This window comes from Arabidopsis lyrata (genome assembly GCF_000004255.2).
Source record: "Arabidopsis lyrata subsp. lyrata unplaced genomic scaffold ARALYscaffold_1, whole genome shotgun sequence".
Taxonomy (NCBI): Eukaryota; Viridiplantae; Streptophyta; class Magnoliopsida; order Brassicales; family Brassicaceae; genus Arabidopsis; species Arabidopsis lyrata.
The window spans coordinates 25,769,155-25,784,688 of NW_003302555.1; the positions used below are offsets into that span (position 1 = coordinate 25,769,155).

General features: G+C 37.4%; 4 protein-coding genes across 6 annotated transcripts; all 4 read right to left on the reverse strand.

The window, feature by feature from the left end:
- Positions 1 to 917: 917 nt before the first annotated feature.
- On the reverse strand, positions 918 to 2,621 carry LOC9330263 (cyclin-dependent kinase inhibitor 7). Its single transcript, XM_002894156.2, has 4 exons — positions 1,971 to 2,621; positions 1,752 to 1,807; positions 1,486 to 1,665; positions 918 to 1,368 (listed from the first exon to the last, which is right to left on the reverse strand). The coding sequence occupies exons 1-4, from the start codon at positions 2,250 to 2,252 to the stop codon at positions 1,299 to 1,301; spliced, it is 588 nt and encodes a 195-aa protein (XP_002894202.1). The 5' UTR covers positions 2,253 to 2,621; the 3' UTR covers positions 918 to 1,298.
- Positions 2,622 to 3,987: 1,366 nt separating this feature from the next.
- On the reverse strand, positions 3,988 to 11,693 carry LOC9327588 (presequence protease 2, chloroplastic/mitochondrial). Of its 3 annotated transcripts, none has more exons than XM_002894157.2 (19): positions 11,259 to 11,685; positions 10,798 to 10,966; positions 10,168 to 10,342; positions 9,933 to 10,065; positions 9,760 to 9,830; positions 9,279 to 9,362; positions 9,072 to 9,162; positions 8,448 to 8,968; positions 8,203 to 8,367; positions 7,910 to 8,128; positions 7,704 to 7,831; positions 6,815 to 7,004; positions 6,131 to 6,214; positions 5,954 to 6,051; positions 5,526 to 5,790; positions 5,259 to 5,421; positions 4,977 to 5,157; positions 4,807 to 4,878; positions 3,988 to 4,541 (listed from the first exon to the last, which is right to left on the reverse strand). In XM_002894157.2, exons 1-19 carry the CDS (start codon positions 11,536 to 11,538, stop codon positions 4,400 to 4,402), a joined length of 3,231 nt encoding a protein of 1,076 aa, XP_002894203.1. In that variant the 5' UTR covers positions 11,539 to 11,685; the 3' UTR covers positions 3,988 to 4,399. The 3 variants fall into 3 exon arrangements, with proteins under 3 accessions (XP_002894203.1, XP_020866692.1, XP_020866693.1); XM_021011033.1 differs by having other exon boundaries at positions 4,004 to 4,541; positions 10,827 to 10,966; positions 11,259 to 11,538; XM_021011034.1 differs by lacking the exons at positions 3,988 to 4,541; positions 4,807 to 4,878; positions 4,977 to 5,157 and having other exon boundaries at positions 5,281 to 5,421; positions 5,546 to 5,790; positions 11,259 to 11,693.
- A 193-nt stretch (positions 11,694 to 11,886) lies between these two features.
- LOC9330265 (probable carboxylesterase 3) lies at positions 11,887 to 13,453 on the reverse strand. Its single transcript, XM_002894158.2, has one exon. The coding sequence runs from the start codon at positions 12,937 to 12,939 to the stop codon at positions 11,989 to 11,991; it is 951 nt and encodes a 316-aa protein (XP_002894204.1). The 5' UTR covers positions 12,940 to 13,453; the 3' UTR covers positions 11,887 to 11,988.
- A 337-nt stretch (positions 13,454 to 13,790) lies between these two features.
- On the reverse strand, positions 13,791 to 15,278 carry LOC9330266 (probable carboxylesterase 4). The gene has a single exon (XM_002894159.2). It carries the CDS (start codon positions 15,066 to 15,068, stop codon positions 13,923 to 13,925), a length of 1,146 nt encoding a protein of 381 aa, XP_002894205.1. The 5' UTR covers positions 15,069 to 15,278; the 3' UTR covers positions 13,791 to 13,922.
- Between the last annotated feature and the right edge of the window lie 256 nt (positions 15,279 to 15,534).

The window sequence follows — 15,534 nt, forward strand, 5'->3', positions numbered from 1 at the left end:
TTTTTATAGGAAAAAAAAAGTAGAACTGGAAAAAAAAAGAAAAATTTATCACTCTCCTTTTTTTTTTTTTTTTTTTTTTAGAATTTTGACCTGGCACGATAAGAACAGTTGGAATAGAAAGCAAAATTTACATTTGCCTGGTCACCAAGTCACAACATATTTCACACTATATTGTGAGTAGATTGACAAAAATACCCTTCCTCATCACGTGGCTTGTTGGAAGAGATTGCCTAATTATGACGTTCATATTAGGCTCTTTTTTTTCCTTAATCTCATTATTTTAATTTTCTTCAGCCTTTTGAAATTTAAATTCGTGTTCTTAAACAGTCAGTTCGCAAAAAAGTACATAAATAAGCAAAGGAAAAAAGGAATAAATGGGAGAAACTAAAATAACAGAAAGCACGTGGAGCCACGCGCCTTTGTCTGCTGCAAAGAAATTAAATATAAAAAAGGGAATATAATCCCAACGGAATCAGGTAATGATGAGATCCTCTTTTTACCACTCCCTCTATTCCCTTCTCTCTCTCTCTCTTCCTTTTTTTTTTTTGTTAATTTTAACATTTTCGCCGTAAAACTGATTTATAAATATCAGAGCTAAAAAAAAAGGTGTACCATCGTAGTGGACTCATCGGAAGCATTCAAAATTTTTTTTTGATAAAATAATAATTTCAAGGAAATTATAGGAATATTCATTCTAACTCTATAGAGAAAGTACATTACCAACTGTATGATATATATACCGTTATACCTTTCCAGTTTTACCCATTTTCTTAATTTGTGTTCTAATTTTTTGTTTTCCTATAGTAAAAGTACAAACAACAACAACAACAACAAAAAAAAATGAGAAAAAAAAAAACAATTTCTATAAACAACGAAAGTAAGAATCAAAACAATAAATAGCTTTCCAAATTCATAAATATATAAGGTCCCAATTTCATGAAATACTAATAATGTGCACAACGACACCAATTCACTACAACAAAACTGACAAAAAAGAGTGAAACTTTACTGACACAATAATTCCGATTTTTAATTGTAAACCCCACTCTTTTGTTGAAAAATTCAACAATGTCACCGAGAGAAAGAGAATGAAACTCAAGGTTAGAACTTCTAATTAACAATCCGTAAAAATTACTAAAATTTTGAAGAACAGAAGAAGCTAAGAAATTGATAAAGAGGAAACTAAAATTAGATAAAACTGTACATTATAACGTCTCTAAAAATCCTTCCGTCTGTGACAAAATTCACAGTACCACGACGTGTAACTTTAGCATTGTCTCTTCTTCTTCTTCTTCTTTCTAAGGTTTGAGACTAACCCACTGGTACCGACCTTCAAGCGGCGTATCATTGACGATGTCGTAGTTGTACCTATACACGTTTTAAATAGCTCCAAGTTAAGGATTTTTTGCTATCATGCGCGTGTGTGTGTGGGTCTAATACTCTTGATATCCTGCGCATTCATTCATAAATATAAAATAAACTCACTTTTCTGTGAATCGTTTCTGCTCGAATCTCTCCGCCGCCGAGAAAAAGTCATCCAGCTCCGCCTGTGTCGGTGATTTTTCCATCTTCTTCTCCGTCTTTCTCTGATCTCTCCTCTCCGTCGTCGCCGAGTCCATTTCAGCTCTTTCTCCCAGATTCTCGCTTAATGGACTTCCCTGTTTGCTGTGAAATCCCCAGAAATTATGAATTTATAGACGAAACGATGAAGAAATTGAAAAATCTTTGAAACGTTTTTTTTAGTATTTAACCTGAAATTGTTGTTGGTGATTAACGTTGAGATTTCGGTTTCGGAGATTTCATGAGCCTGAAAACGGAAACAATCAATTAATATCACAAATTAATTGTTCGTTAAAGCAAGGAAAAAAAAACGTAATCAGATCTTTCTCACAGAGCATTTATTGTGAACCAGACGAAAAAATTGGACAGAGAAAATTCAAAATTTGTAGTCTCGAGTTTCGAAATTTCACCTCCAGATCTGAAAATGGAAGACGAGTAGCGATTTCGTTAGTTTCGCTGCTAGAACAACCAGAGCTGATGATGCTTGAGCTTCGATGATCGTATTCTTCTTCAGACAACGCGACGGAGCAAAAACCTCCGGAATCTGAAACCGAGTAAGCCAGAGAAGAAGAGGAAGAAGAAGAAAGAGTTCTCGTCGGTGAGCGTAAAACACCATCATCATCATCGAGTCTCATCCTCTTGATGTTTGATCCTTCGTAATCAGAATCTCTCTTGGATTTTGTTTCGCTCATCTTTCTCAAGCTCGTTGTTTGATCTCTGGAGAGAGTTTGTGAAAAAGTTGGGGTTTTTCTGGTTAATTAAAAAACAGAGCAAGGGTTTTGGGTATTTGGGGGAGGAAGATGGAGGATCTAGAGCCGTTGATTAATTCAACGGTTGAGATTTTATTATTGGGCCTTGCCTATAGCGGATGGCCCGTTTGTGTGCCGGTTTTGAGTGGGGTCCTTTTACTTATTAGTCCCGTTCACGGGGAAGCAGGTAACGGCGTCGTTACGGAGCGTAGACGCCGTCGGGATTCTAAACGGCGCGTCTTTTTTGCCGTTTTTGGCTTCCTTTTAAAGCAACGAAAAAACGCCGTCGTTTCTGTAACAACATTTTTTCACTCTGGTTAATTCCAAAAACAATTACTCGATACTTTTGGGTAATTACTAATTTACTTCGACCACAGAATTCTTTTTTTCATCAAAAGTAACATTTTCTTACACGTATATACATTACTATAAGTGAGAAAAAAAAAACATTTCTATTAATTATTATAATTCTAGATTTGATAACAAAGAAAATTAAGATTTTTAACCATAAACTAAAGTATTTGTTAAATTTATTGATTTCTTATGTTGCTGGTTTCTTATAGAAAAAGGAGTTATTACTTTGCTTTTTCTCCTAAGTTTTTTACTCAAAAGCTCTAAATTAATATAAGACCAAAAAAAACAAAGCAAGAAAATATGGTCTTTACAACATCAAAGTAGCAACCATTATTGTAAAATCATCGATATACTTAAGGATAACTAGATTCATAGATTAGAGTCTAAATCCCAGTTAGTTCTGGTAACTTTAGCAGTCAGGTGACCCTAAAGTATTCACTTTCTTACGAGCACCACATGGAGACAGAACTACAAATACAATCTATTAAACAGTAGTAGTACTTATTAAATGACAAAAAACCATCTTAGAATCCAGTTCTTCTTACACGGAATCTGTACATGTCCAAAAATGGGTTTAGAATTTTACACATACAACATGTTTATTTCCTTCTAATAAAATGGGACCATTTTCGTTATTTTTGGCAGTGAAATAATGAGCAATAATTGAACGTTACATAATAATTGTGCTAATTAACAAGCAATTTACTTAGGATGTTTTTTTCTCTTCTTTTTTTGCCGTTTATAATTTACACATGTACAATATCAAAAATATGAAAATAGAATCTAGGCTTCAGTCGTCCGATACTCCGATTCTTCTTCTTCTTCAATAATTTTAAAATTGGAAGAAAAAAAAAAGACTCATTCATGATGTTGCTATTTCACCATGTTTCTGATCAGAACCAATACAAGTCTATTTATAGACTAATTAACCCAGAATAATGATGTAATCAGGATTTCAGGGATAATGGTAAAAGGATGAGACGAAAAAGATTCATCAATACAAGTATCTTTGTTTATGGACTAATTTACAAAAGTATCTTTGTGAATCGATGTTAATAAAAAAGTAACTTTAAAAACTAATTCACTTAAAAAGGTAACCTAGAGATTCTTGATACCAATGTCCTAAAAGGGTAAAAGTTTCAATTTCACTTGGAAATGTTTAGACCTCAAAAACAAAACAAATGAAGCACGAATCACATTAGAAAGCATGACAATAACAAGATCGGGACACATGATGAATAATAGATGCATCCTTTTTTTTCTATATGATTGAGACCCATTTGTTTTAACAAGAATATGCACTGTTAGATCCGATTCCAGCCAATGATGAATCTAATGTCTATCTGACTCATCATTTCCAACCAAATGTAAATCAAACAAGACTGGTTTTAAAACCTTAAGGTACAAGAAGATCCTCAAGAGCTTGTCTTGTTACGAACATGGAATATAAATAGAACTAGGATTCTTAGTTCTTAATGAGCAAAAGCTAAAACCGAAAGAATAATTGTTATAAAAAGTAACAACTCAAATGAAACAGTAGCTAAACTGCTAAAGCCTGTGTTTTGAGGTAAAAATGCTTCATTTCAACTGTGATAAATCAAGATGTTGACATATATGTAAGCACAGTGAAGTTAAACACAAAAAAGTATGAGCTTAGAGATTTGATGCGTCGTACCGTGAAACTAAGAAGAGTCATTCCTCATTGTGACAAGCTACTTTATAAGAGGGTCTCAGACTCAGAGACCTTTCTTCACCTCGAAAAAGTTTGAGCGTTCTTTGTTTGCTGCATCAATGTCTTCTTGTGATGCCACTGCCACTGCAACGCCTTTATCTCTAACTGAGTCTATTGCCTCTGCGAATTCCTTGAAGTCCTTCAAACTGAAAAAGGATAAAATGGAAGTTACTTTTCTAATATCTTTGACAATAACTATGCTGAAGAATCGGAACTGGCTATTTGGTAATATTCAGATAAGTCGTTAAAACTTCTAAGTCCTAACAGTAAAAAACTCAGATCAAAACATTGTCCCCAAGGATTTCATAAATCCCCACAGGATATTCCGCGGCATATCGTGATGTCGAAAGTGCAAAAGATGTATAAATTTATATATATACGCTAAAGCAAAAATGAGAGAATGCTGTTAACCTTGTTGATAGTATCTCTTCACGTCTTATTTGCCTCTCTTCATCGGTTACATTAAGTAAATGTCTCAACAAACTGTGGATAGAAATGGGAAATTAGATTCAGAATCCATTACATTTCTAGAAAGAAAAGCCATCAAAGACCAGAGAAGAACCCAGAAATAAACATCATACCTGCTATAACCTTTGGCATCAGGGAGTTGGTATGAATCAACATCGCCAATTGTCCCAATAATTGCTTTAGTAAGGGTGTCTTCATCGACATCGAGGCCACGTAAGAAATCCCCAGTTCCATCATATATGTCCAGAGTCTTTAATAGGTTGGGGTCACGGTAAGATAAGAACGAAAATACTCCTGCAAAAGAGAAAATCCAAAGGTCAGGTCTGAAGGAGAACTTGTAACGTGGCAAAGACTCTCTCCGATCAAAATCAAAATAGAAAAGAAAAGCAGTTTACCCGAATGTGAATCAAAATCACAGAAACCTCCATATGCACCACCACTTACACGGACACGATCCCATAACCATGTGTTACTAATATGCTTTGATATAACATATGAACTTCCATCAAGCTCGTAGCCACTGCTGTATATATTTCCCGCTTTTCCCACATAGTTCACCTGTCAAGAAGGCAAGAATAGAATTGTGGAGTAATTAGAAGACATGTAAAGAGAAATACACACCAAAGGACCCAAAATATACAGAAGGATTTTCATTTCTTTACCTGGGTTGGTATCACTATACCTTCATTTCTCAAAGGAAGTCGTGCATCCCAAGTGACGAGTCCACCAGATGGATTTTCAGGGAGTAAATCAAGAAATTTTCCAACATATTTTTCCGTGTTTGTGAGGGACTTCCCATCAGCAGTCATATTAACTATGCAACAATTCCTGGAAAGGAAAGATCTTCTGATTTCCTCAAGTGAGGATGAAATTCCTTCCCAGTCTTGATCCACCTTCTGTTCAAGGGTGTGTAGAAATTCAAGGTAACTACAACAAAGATCAAAGCAAAACTCTATTAGGCTATACAAGTATCAGATCAAAGTAAAATATGAATAAAGTTTCTTCTCCCACAGCTAGGTTTCAATCAAATTAAGAGGTCAAACCAAATGGTAAAAACTAAAAATGTAAGAAAGAGTTATCAAGTTCCAACCTGAGACCACCCATCTGTTCAGACATCCATCCAGCAACGTTCAACATTGCATCCATCCTCGCAGCAGCAATTCCTTGACCACTTCCCCTCAATCGGTTCTAAAATGAACACGAGTTGGTGTTATATTACTACCACCGTGTTCTATTTAGAATGCAAAAGGAAGAAGGAACTGCATACCTCCATTCGTGCTCTACTCTGAGAGACGAATTGTTTAAACCGTTGTTTATCTGTAAATCGAACCTCTTGCAGCACACAGTTCATCTGCAGCAAGGCAAAAGTGAATGAAACATAAGTACCAAACTACAACTTCTATTGGAAATTAACTAGATTTTCAAGAATCGCATGGTTGTTCTATCAAACTAAAGCTAATTTCTATGTCTCCATTTTTTTTTACTTTAAACTCGAAAGTTAGGATTATTTTCTGAATATGCTCATGCTAAAATTCAGCTCTAAAATTAACAGAATCAGTTTTCTAGTAGCGAATGATTGTCTAGTCTCTAGTGTACCTCTGTACTCTACCTTGAACACACAGAAATAGTATAAGACACTGCTCAGCAAATGAGATGAGCACATGGAGAGATGAAAAGTGAGCATTTCTGCTTTAAGAGGAAGAAATCAGGAGACAGAAGAGATACTTCATAGACGCAGACACAAATAAAAGAAACAGGTTTTGCTTTCTGATAAAGCGATGGACAGAAGAGGTATCTACAAGGCTATAGTTAGAGGACATGTGGAAAAAAGTTTAGACTTGCACTCTACATCTTGAGAACCAAGACGGCACCTGATCAGCTAGAAAACTCTACATTAACTATCCCAACGTACGTTATCTCCAGCTAAATGTGATAAGTTGAAGCAAATTACCAGGTTGAAAAGGTCTTCAGCGCGTCCAACCATGGATTTTCCACGCACAATAATTTTGCTACATGGATCATCCCTACCATACACAGAGGATGTAAGGGGATACACTAATATCCCTCCGGTCTTTCTTCCAATTAACTGATTAAGTTGTACAAAAGTCAAATCTTGCGTACCCATCTCTAGTAATGATTGACTGTCAAAACAGAAATTATATAGGAGTTAAAACGAATATAGCATAGGGTATCCACTGGCTTATACTGACGCAAATGATTACGAAAAGGATATACTCTGTAATAAACCACAACTGGAAAAAATCGTCGGTCAAACTTACGGATGATTAAGAACATAGCATGCCAGTGCAAACTAACGGAAGATTAAGAACATAGCATGCCAATTTCTAGGGTGAGACAAGACAAAAGTGCAATGAAGCTACTAAGAACATTGACACTGAAATTTGAAGCAAATGTTAGTAGGAGAGTATGTTACTAAAAATTGACCTTGATACTGCTATCACTAAAATGCAACCAAGAAATAGTATAACAGACCATGACACTGTAGCAGAAGGCTTGAAAGCTGCCTTTTGACATAGAATTTCAACTGAGCGTTGTTGAGAGCACTAAAGTAAAAGTCAAGAATAGTAAAATAGACATAGAGACTCTCTTGGACAAAAACCAAGCAATATGTAATTCTAAATGCTTAAAACTGCGTCAGACATCCGAAATTGTGATTTGGTTATCAATCAGGAGAACAGAGAATGCTTGGAATTATTTTGTAGCAATCTTTTTCATTAAATATTTTCACCATTTGCATTTTTGAAAAAATTAGGTGAATACCCAAAAGCGAAATATAAAGCCTAAGGTTAAATCATCAGATGTAGAAGTCAACAAGTTACCAGAAGAGAGGTATCAGTTGAAGAAGCTCATGTTTTAGTGAGCCCATATCAAAGACTACTTCAGTGTAGAGTATATCATTTGTAAAGAGATCATGCCGCAAAACCTTCACGCCATTAATATCACCAACCTATAAAGCACCATATCAGCATCAAGCTGAAAAATTGAAAGGAATCCAACAACAGCAGAGAGCTAATATAATGATCACCTCAGTGGGAACATATATAGGTTCTTTTGGAATGTCACTCAAGTTTAAACTTGGAACGCATTTCAGTGCTTCAGGAGGGTCAGGAGTCTCTTGCTTCAATTTCAACTCCTCTGTGGCACGCGCTAGTTCTGCAAGATCCTCTTCTGTCATACTTGCTTTAACTTTTTCTAGAATAATTTTCTCCTCCGCTTCCTCTTGAGAAGCTTTCTCTGGATCAGGCTGAGAAAACGTGTTTTTGTCAAAGAATTGTAGAAACATTAGAAAGCAATGAGAAACTCGGAAAAGGAAAATACCTGCATCTCGATAGTAACACAATGAGGGTTGTTCAAAATAAACTCCTCTATCAGAGGGGAAAAGACAGCCTTGGATCCTTTCTCAGCTATTCTAGCTTTGAGGGACTTTAATGGCTCCTCATACTTTAATGGCTCAAAAGGATCCATGTCGTATATCCATTTCGCCTAAAAATCCAACACTAAAATAAGAAACGGTACACAAATAATAGATAAGACAAACATAAGAAAAAGGCAGATAAACTCACAATTGACTGAAGCATAAGTGATAACCCACGAGGGAACGATCCTGTATTGTTTTCTCTCAGAGAAAACTCAATGGAATTCATGGATGCCTCAACAGCATCAGTGTCAAACCCCTCATCTGCCAAGTTTCTCAGAGTATTCATGACCAACTCTTCAACCTTTTGGACATTATCATCGGAAACACCTTTCAAACCTATACTGAATTGGGGCTGGAGAAGTTCATCTTCCATCCCACTATTAACAAGAGCTTCTCCTAAACCGCTTCCCAATAAGATTTTTCTCAATGGGGAAGCAGGAGTCCCAAGCATTAGATGATCCAAAAACCCAAGGGCGAGTTGAGTTTGCAAGTCCAGTGGCTTGTCAGAGAGCAGCCAGTTAAGGCACACCATACGTTTCTTCTTAAGGTCGCCATCTTCACCAGCAGGATATTTTTCAACAATTCTGCGAGGCCTAGAGAATAGTTTTTGTGGTTCAACCTTTGAAGTATCTCGAGCTGGACTTGCATCAAACATGTTCAAGTATTCTGCACAAATTAGTAAAACAGAAACAAGATCTGTAAAATAGTAACATAATGGCGAACATAAAGAGAGAAAAGGAGAATCCCCTACAGAAATATGGCTCTTTACCACTCAAGACGCAGAGGCGGTGACCTGGATCATCATCTCCATAGAACCATATCCTGGCATTGTTTGGGTGATAATATTGACGGTGGAACTCCTGAAATTTTCACCACATGAAGAATAAAATATCATGCATCAGGAGTCATACCTATCATTCTGTTGCAGTATAATATCTATCACGTTTAATTAAATGACATGAAGTACTTAACAAACCTTAAATTCCTCAAACGTAAGATTAGGGATATCTTTTGGATCACCTCCACTGTCAACACCGTATGTATTTTCCGGGCATAAGGCCTAATTAAAGAAAACAGAAGAGAAAACAAGTTTATGTATTCCATGAAAACCACTGTACCAAAGAATAATGAAAGCAGATTATCTAACAAGGAATTCAGGAGCAGATCTTGAAATGATGTTTAGTGAGAAACTTCAATCATATTTACTCTGACTGCTCACCAAAGTTATGACCAGTGTAAGAAACGAACAAAATATTAAATGCAGGCGCGCACATGCAAAGATAAATATTTACACACGCCCACACATTTAATCTGGTAAGCTATAAAACATCAAAAAAATAACAAAGCTAAATTATTCATACACTGCACATCCCTCGAAACCTGAACAGAAATTCACTCGTAGAAAGAGATTGCTAGAGGAAATTGTTCAAATAAATCAAGGAACAATCAAAACTTGCCTGTTGAGTAATCCGCCCTAGTATATTATCAGGTTGTGAATAGACACCTTTCATCTCATTAAAAACAACGCCTGATATGTGAAACATTAACACAAAAAAAGGGAGAGCAGGTTAATAAAAGAGTGGTTTAACAAACGGAAAAGATCAAAAGCAAGGTATGTAACTAATAGAACCTTTGTAAGATATGTCTTCTGAAAGATTGTTAAGCTCATAGTGCCAACCCTCCTGCTGAAAAGTGTGAACGTCATCCACACACTTGGGGAAGAAAACAGCGTCCAAGTATACATCGACAAGGTTGTAGAAATCCTAGCATAGATAGTGATGAAATGTGATCAGACCAAACTTAAATATATGTGAGCATAGAAGAAAGATAGGAGCTTGGGGAAGAAAAGAGTATTTATGTATTACCTTTGTATTTGTGGAAGCAACTGGGTAGCAAGTCCTATCAGGATATGTGAATGCGTTAAGGAAAGTATGCAAACTTCCCTTTAATAATTCGACAAATGGTTCCTTCAGCGGGTACTTTCTTGACCCACATAATACGCTATGTTCCAGTATGTGAGGAATGCCAGTGGAATCTTTCCTGCATCAAGAACCAAACTATTATCAAAACCACTGTCAACAAGCAATTAACAATACCGAGAGTTACAAGTTTAGCTAGCTCATGGTGCCAATTCCAACTGAAAGTGTACAACTATTCAACATTGGCTAGTTTTAAACTTGATTAGCTAGAATTTCCTCACTAGACTATAATATTTACCACGTCACTCTGAACACCTCATGAGTACCAACAAAGAGGAGGGAACCAACTGAGTTTCACAACGTTTTATAGAATTAAGCTCGCAAGTGCGACCTGAGGTGACTAATAAACGATTTGACCATTTTTGGACTAGTTAAACTTCCAAGAACGAAGCCTCATCTACCACAAATCTCTTACACACCATTAAGAAATCACCGAGATCAAACCGAAATTTCCAAGTCACATATACTAAAGATAAACTAGTAGGACAGATTCATGTGTAGTAGTACTACACTTACGGAGGAGTCCGGAAAACAATGCCAAACACCTTGTTCTCATCGTCGTTAGAAACAGACATCACCTCGCAACCGGTTTTCTTGTGTCTGAAGAGAACAGCCTTAGATTTACACTCTGAGATAAACTCTTCAGAGACTTTCTCAAATCCAAGCTTCTCAGCTTCATCTTGACCTACATTTGACAAAACCACTCATCAGAATGGCGTACAAATGACACTCTTTAAATCAAGTATGAGAAGAAAAGGTTCACATCTATCCTATTACATGAAACAACGCAGCTACAGTGTCCCTTTTGATCAAAAGCTCAGGAAATTTCTCTACTATAAGAGAGTGTTTGTGGAATAGAGTAACAACTAAACACAAATGTCACCAACGAGAAACACTTTGAATCCAACTACTCGGAAAGTAGAAACATTAGAAATTCCTACAGATTCAAATCCAGCTAAAGATTTTGATAGTCTCACCGGGAATTGAAGAAGGTGCGGATTGTGTAGCCACGGCGCGAATGGATAAGCGAGAGAACTGTCCATTGAGACCACGACTCGCACCGGAGCGCAGTTTAAAGTCACGGGGTAGAAAGAAACGACTTCCAGCAGCTTCTGGAGTAGAAAGCCGGCGAATGTTGCGGCCGACGGCGGTCGAAGACAATGACGGCGAAAAGTAAGAGCGAGGGGACTGGCGAAAGAAGCGGAAGAAGAGAGAGGTCGAAGCAAGGGATGAGGAACAAGTTATTGACCGGAGCATGTCTTCTCCGGCGAGAAGACTGTAGTACTTAAGGATGAAAATAATTTAATCCGACGGCGAGGAGTTTTAAAGCGGTTCGGTTCGAAATTTTAAACCGGAGGTTCAAATTTCGAAACCTTAAACAGACCTAACCGATTAATCGAATGTAATGGCTTAAAAATTCGTTTTTAAAATTGATATTTCCCAACAATTTAAGCATATACGATTGATTTTTCGAGGATAGTTTGATTTTGATACACAATGTTATTAACATTAGGTGCGTTTAATTATTATTTTGGTTCAATCTCTGTCAGCAATTAGTGAGTTTGTTGTTTAGGTGATCTGACTTTTCTTCACATGATAATTGTATGTTGAACTTTCCGAAATTTGACGATTAAAAACATAAACTAAGTTAACAATATGATTATTTGAAGGATTATTTCATCTAATCCCATGCTTGAGCATCAAGATTCAACTTAAGATGATAAACTCCACAAATTTCCTCATCAATTTCGAAGCGTTTTGAGAAATAGGGTTATGGAGATGGAAGCAGTGTCCTTCCTCTTCGTCTTCCACCACTTCCACGGTTCCTTTCCACTCACTCTTCTCCAACTTCGCCGCGTAAGCCAATCCTTGCCGCCAAAACACATCTTTCCCGGCCACCGCAACCAAAACCTTCTCACATCCCATCTCGGAAACATCCGACCCGGATCCAACCACATTTAACCACGGATCATTCGCCCCATCAACACTACTAGGGCTCACGATCTTTTCCCAAATATGTGTGATTCTACTCCTTATTTCTCTGTCTTGCACATCGTGTACGTCGATCGGATCTTTCCCCCAAAAACCTGGATGCACCATAACAATCCCTTTGATTCCAGGCTTAAGCTTCTCCTCACCAGCTCTTATTCCCATGTGATGTGATATATTGGCTCCGGCGCTATCTCCGGCGATAAAAACTCTGTCGAAATCGGCGTATTCATTAATCCAATCATCAGAATGAGAAAAGATCCACTGAATAGCCGACCATGAATCATCATAAGCCGCCGGAACTGGATGCTCTGGCGCAAGACGGTATTGAACCGACACGGCGAGGCAGTTAGCGGTTTTAACAACCTCCGTGATGTAGTTATGGTAAACCGGAGAGAAAGGAGATTGTATGATGTAAGCTCCGCCGTGAAAGTAGATAAGTAGAGGTAGTTTTTTACCCGCGGTGGCGAGTTTTGTAGATTTGTTGGGGAGAAACATACGAACGGAGAGGTTGTGCTCCGGTGAGTATACGACGTCTTTCGAAACGACGTCGTTTTGTGGGTTTAAAGACGAAGGTTTGATGTCGTTGCCGCTAAGTCGCTCGACCCGGCCGTTCTTTAGAAACCGGATGAATGGTAGATGATGCTCTGTTGTTCTATCAGATTCCATCTTCTTTGGAAAAAAGAGTGAAGAAACAGAAACAGAGTGGTTTGTATGAGATTTTACTAAAGAAAATACAAACAACTAGTAAGGATATGTATATACTGTTTCATCCAATCATACCCTGACAAGTCTATGTTAAAAAAAATGGTGATTAACTATAGTGAACTGAAAAAATCTATGTCTAAAAATCAATTAGGTATGATATGAATTGGCTTGGTTATATTTGATATGTTCATAAGTTACTTATGCTAACAAATCATTAGTTTTTTTTCGCAAAATGATAAAATCACAAGTTGCTTAACTTAGATTGGTTTCCATTTTTGGATATCAGACTAGCGGTGGACCCGATCGCGTATAAACAAAAACTCTCATTACAAATGTAACCAGACAATAACCCGAACTCAATCTTTTTCACTAGTCCCATTGTATTTATGAACCCGTCGTTACTTTCTTGACTCTGGACCTGTAATTACTAATTACTAATAGCCACAAAATTAATTAAGGCAACAATAGAATTCACATGGACAAGGACGAGTTTTTCTGTCGTTATAAATAAAATTTTGGTTGTGATATATATATATATATATAAAGCTATATTTCAGAGCTAAATTAATAATTATGATTATAAGAAAATGGTCGATAAGTTTTCGTCACACATCGATCATTGTGGCATACTCGATTATATATATTTTTGTCTACATATGTAGAATTAGGATGAAGATCAATAACATTATGCATCTATCTCCTTTGAACCCAATTCGATGATAATTTGAGTTTTTGTTAGGATACATGTATCTGCGGAAAACGTATTTGAAACTATACTGTGTTACTCTTGTTGGCTTTGAACAAAAAAAAAATATTGGACCACAATTCTCATATGGTCAGAACAGAGTCATTCCTGTAATTAATTTCTTAAGCATAATTATACAACCAAATCAAATTCAAAGGTTACATCAAAATTTATTTATTCGAGTCACACACTCTGAAGTCTAAAAACACAAAGAACAATTTTGACCAGTGATAAACTCCACAAATCTCTTCATGAATTTGGGAGCATTTTCAGAACTAGGGCTCAAGAGATGGAAGCAATGATCTTCATCTTCTTCCTCCATCACCTCCACCGTTCCTTTCCACCCACTCTTCTTCAGCTTCGCCGCATAAGCTAATCCTTGCCGCCAAAACAGATCTTTTCTAGCCACCGCAACCAAAACCTTCTCACATCCCATCTCGGAAAAATCCGACCCGGATCCAACTACATTAAACCACGGGTCATCCGCTCCATCAACACTATTCGGACTCACAATCTTCTCCCAAACTTGTGCAACTCCGCTTCTGATCTCTTTATCTTGCACATCGTGTTCATCGACCGGATCTTTTCCCCATATAGCTGGATGCACTATCACTGTCCCTTTGATTCTAGGCTTAAGCTTCTCTTTACCAGCTCTCATAGCCATGTGCTGAGATATATTACCTCCGGCGCTATCTCCGGCGAGAAAAACTCTGTTGAAATCGGCGTATTTGTTAATCCAATCTTCTGGACCAGATCCATCGGAATGTGAGAAGATCCATTGAATCGCGGACCATGTATCTTCATACGCCGCCGGAACCGGATCTTCCGGTGCACGTCGGTATTGAACCGAGACGGCGAGGCAGTTAGCGGATTTGACCACCTCCGTGAGGAAATTGTGGTAGATTGGGGAGAAAGGGGACTCGATTATCCAAGCTCCGCCGTGGAAGTAGATAAGTAGAGGGAGTTTGTCACCGGCGGCGAGTTGTGTGGATTTATGAGGGAGAAACAGACGAACGGAGAGGTTATGCTCCGGTGAGTACACGACGTCTTTTGACACGACGTCGTTTTGGGGGCTTAGAGATGCCGGGACGGTTTCGGTGCCCGAAAGACGTTCTATACGACCGTCTTTGTAAACCCGGATGAACGGAGGATGCTCGGATATGATTTCGGACGAAGAGTGTGAACAAATGCAACGAAGAGTGGTCGTAGTGGGTAGTCGGCGAATGTTGCGGCCCGAGACGGTGATGGTGGTCGGTGAGGAGTAAGAGCGAGGGGACTGGCGAAAGAAGCGGAGGAAGAGAGAGGGTGAAGCGAGTGAAGAGGAACAAGTGATTCTTCGGAGCATGGTTACCGGAATATTTTTTCCGGTGAAGAGGGTGCACTTTTTGGATAAGGATTTTGATGAAAATAGGTAAACCGACCGACGAAAAGATTTGCTGGTGGGGTTTTCTGTAATTTGATTAATTGGGTGGGACCAATAAATAATACCTCAAGAAACTGAGTATTTGTGTTTCAATTCGTGTTTGAACCAAAGTTTTTAAAAACAATAATATATGGGAAAATTGGAAATAAAGGATATCTACTTAAAAATTTGTCCATATATCCCCTTTTTTTGTAGATTGGTCAAATAGGTTTTTAAAAATAAAAAACCCAATTTTACCCTCATTTTCTCACAAATTTCATTTTAAAAATAAAACTTCCTAATTGGTTTTACAAAATTAAAATAGAAATAATAAAATCACAAAAACTCCAAATGAAAGAGAGTCTTTCACGAAGACCTAATAAAAGACTTGTTTGACGAAAAGAAGAAA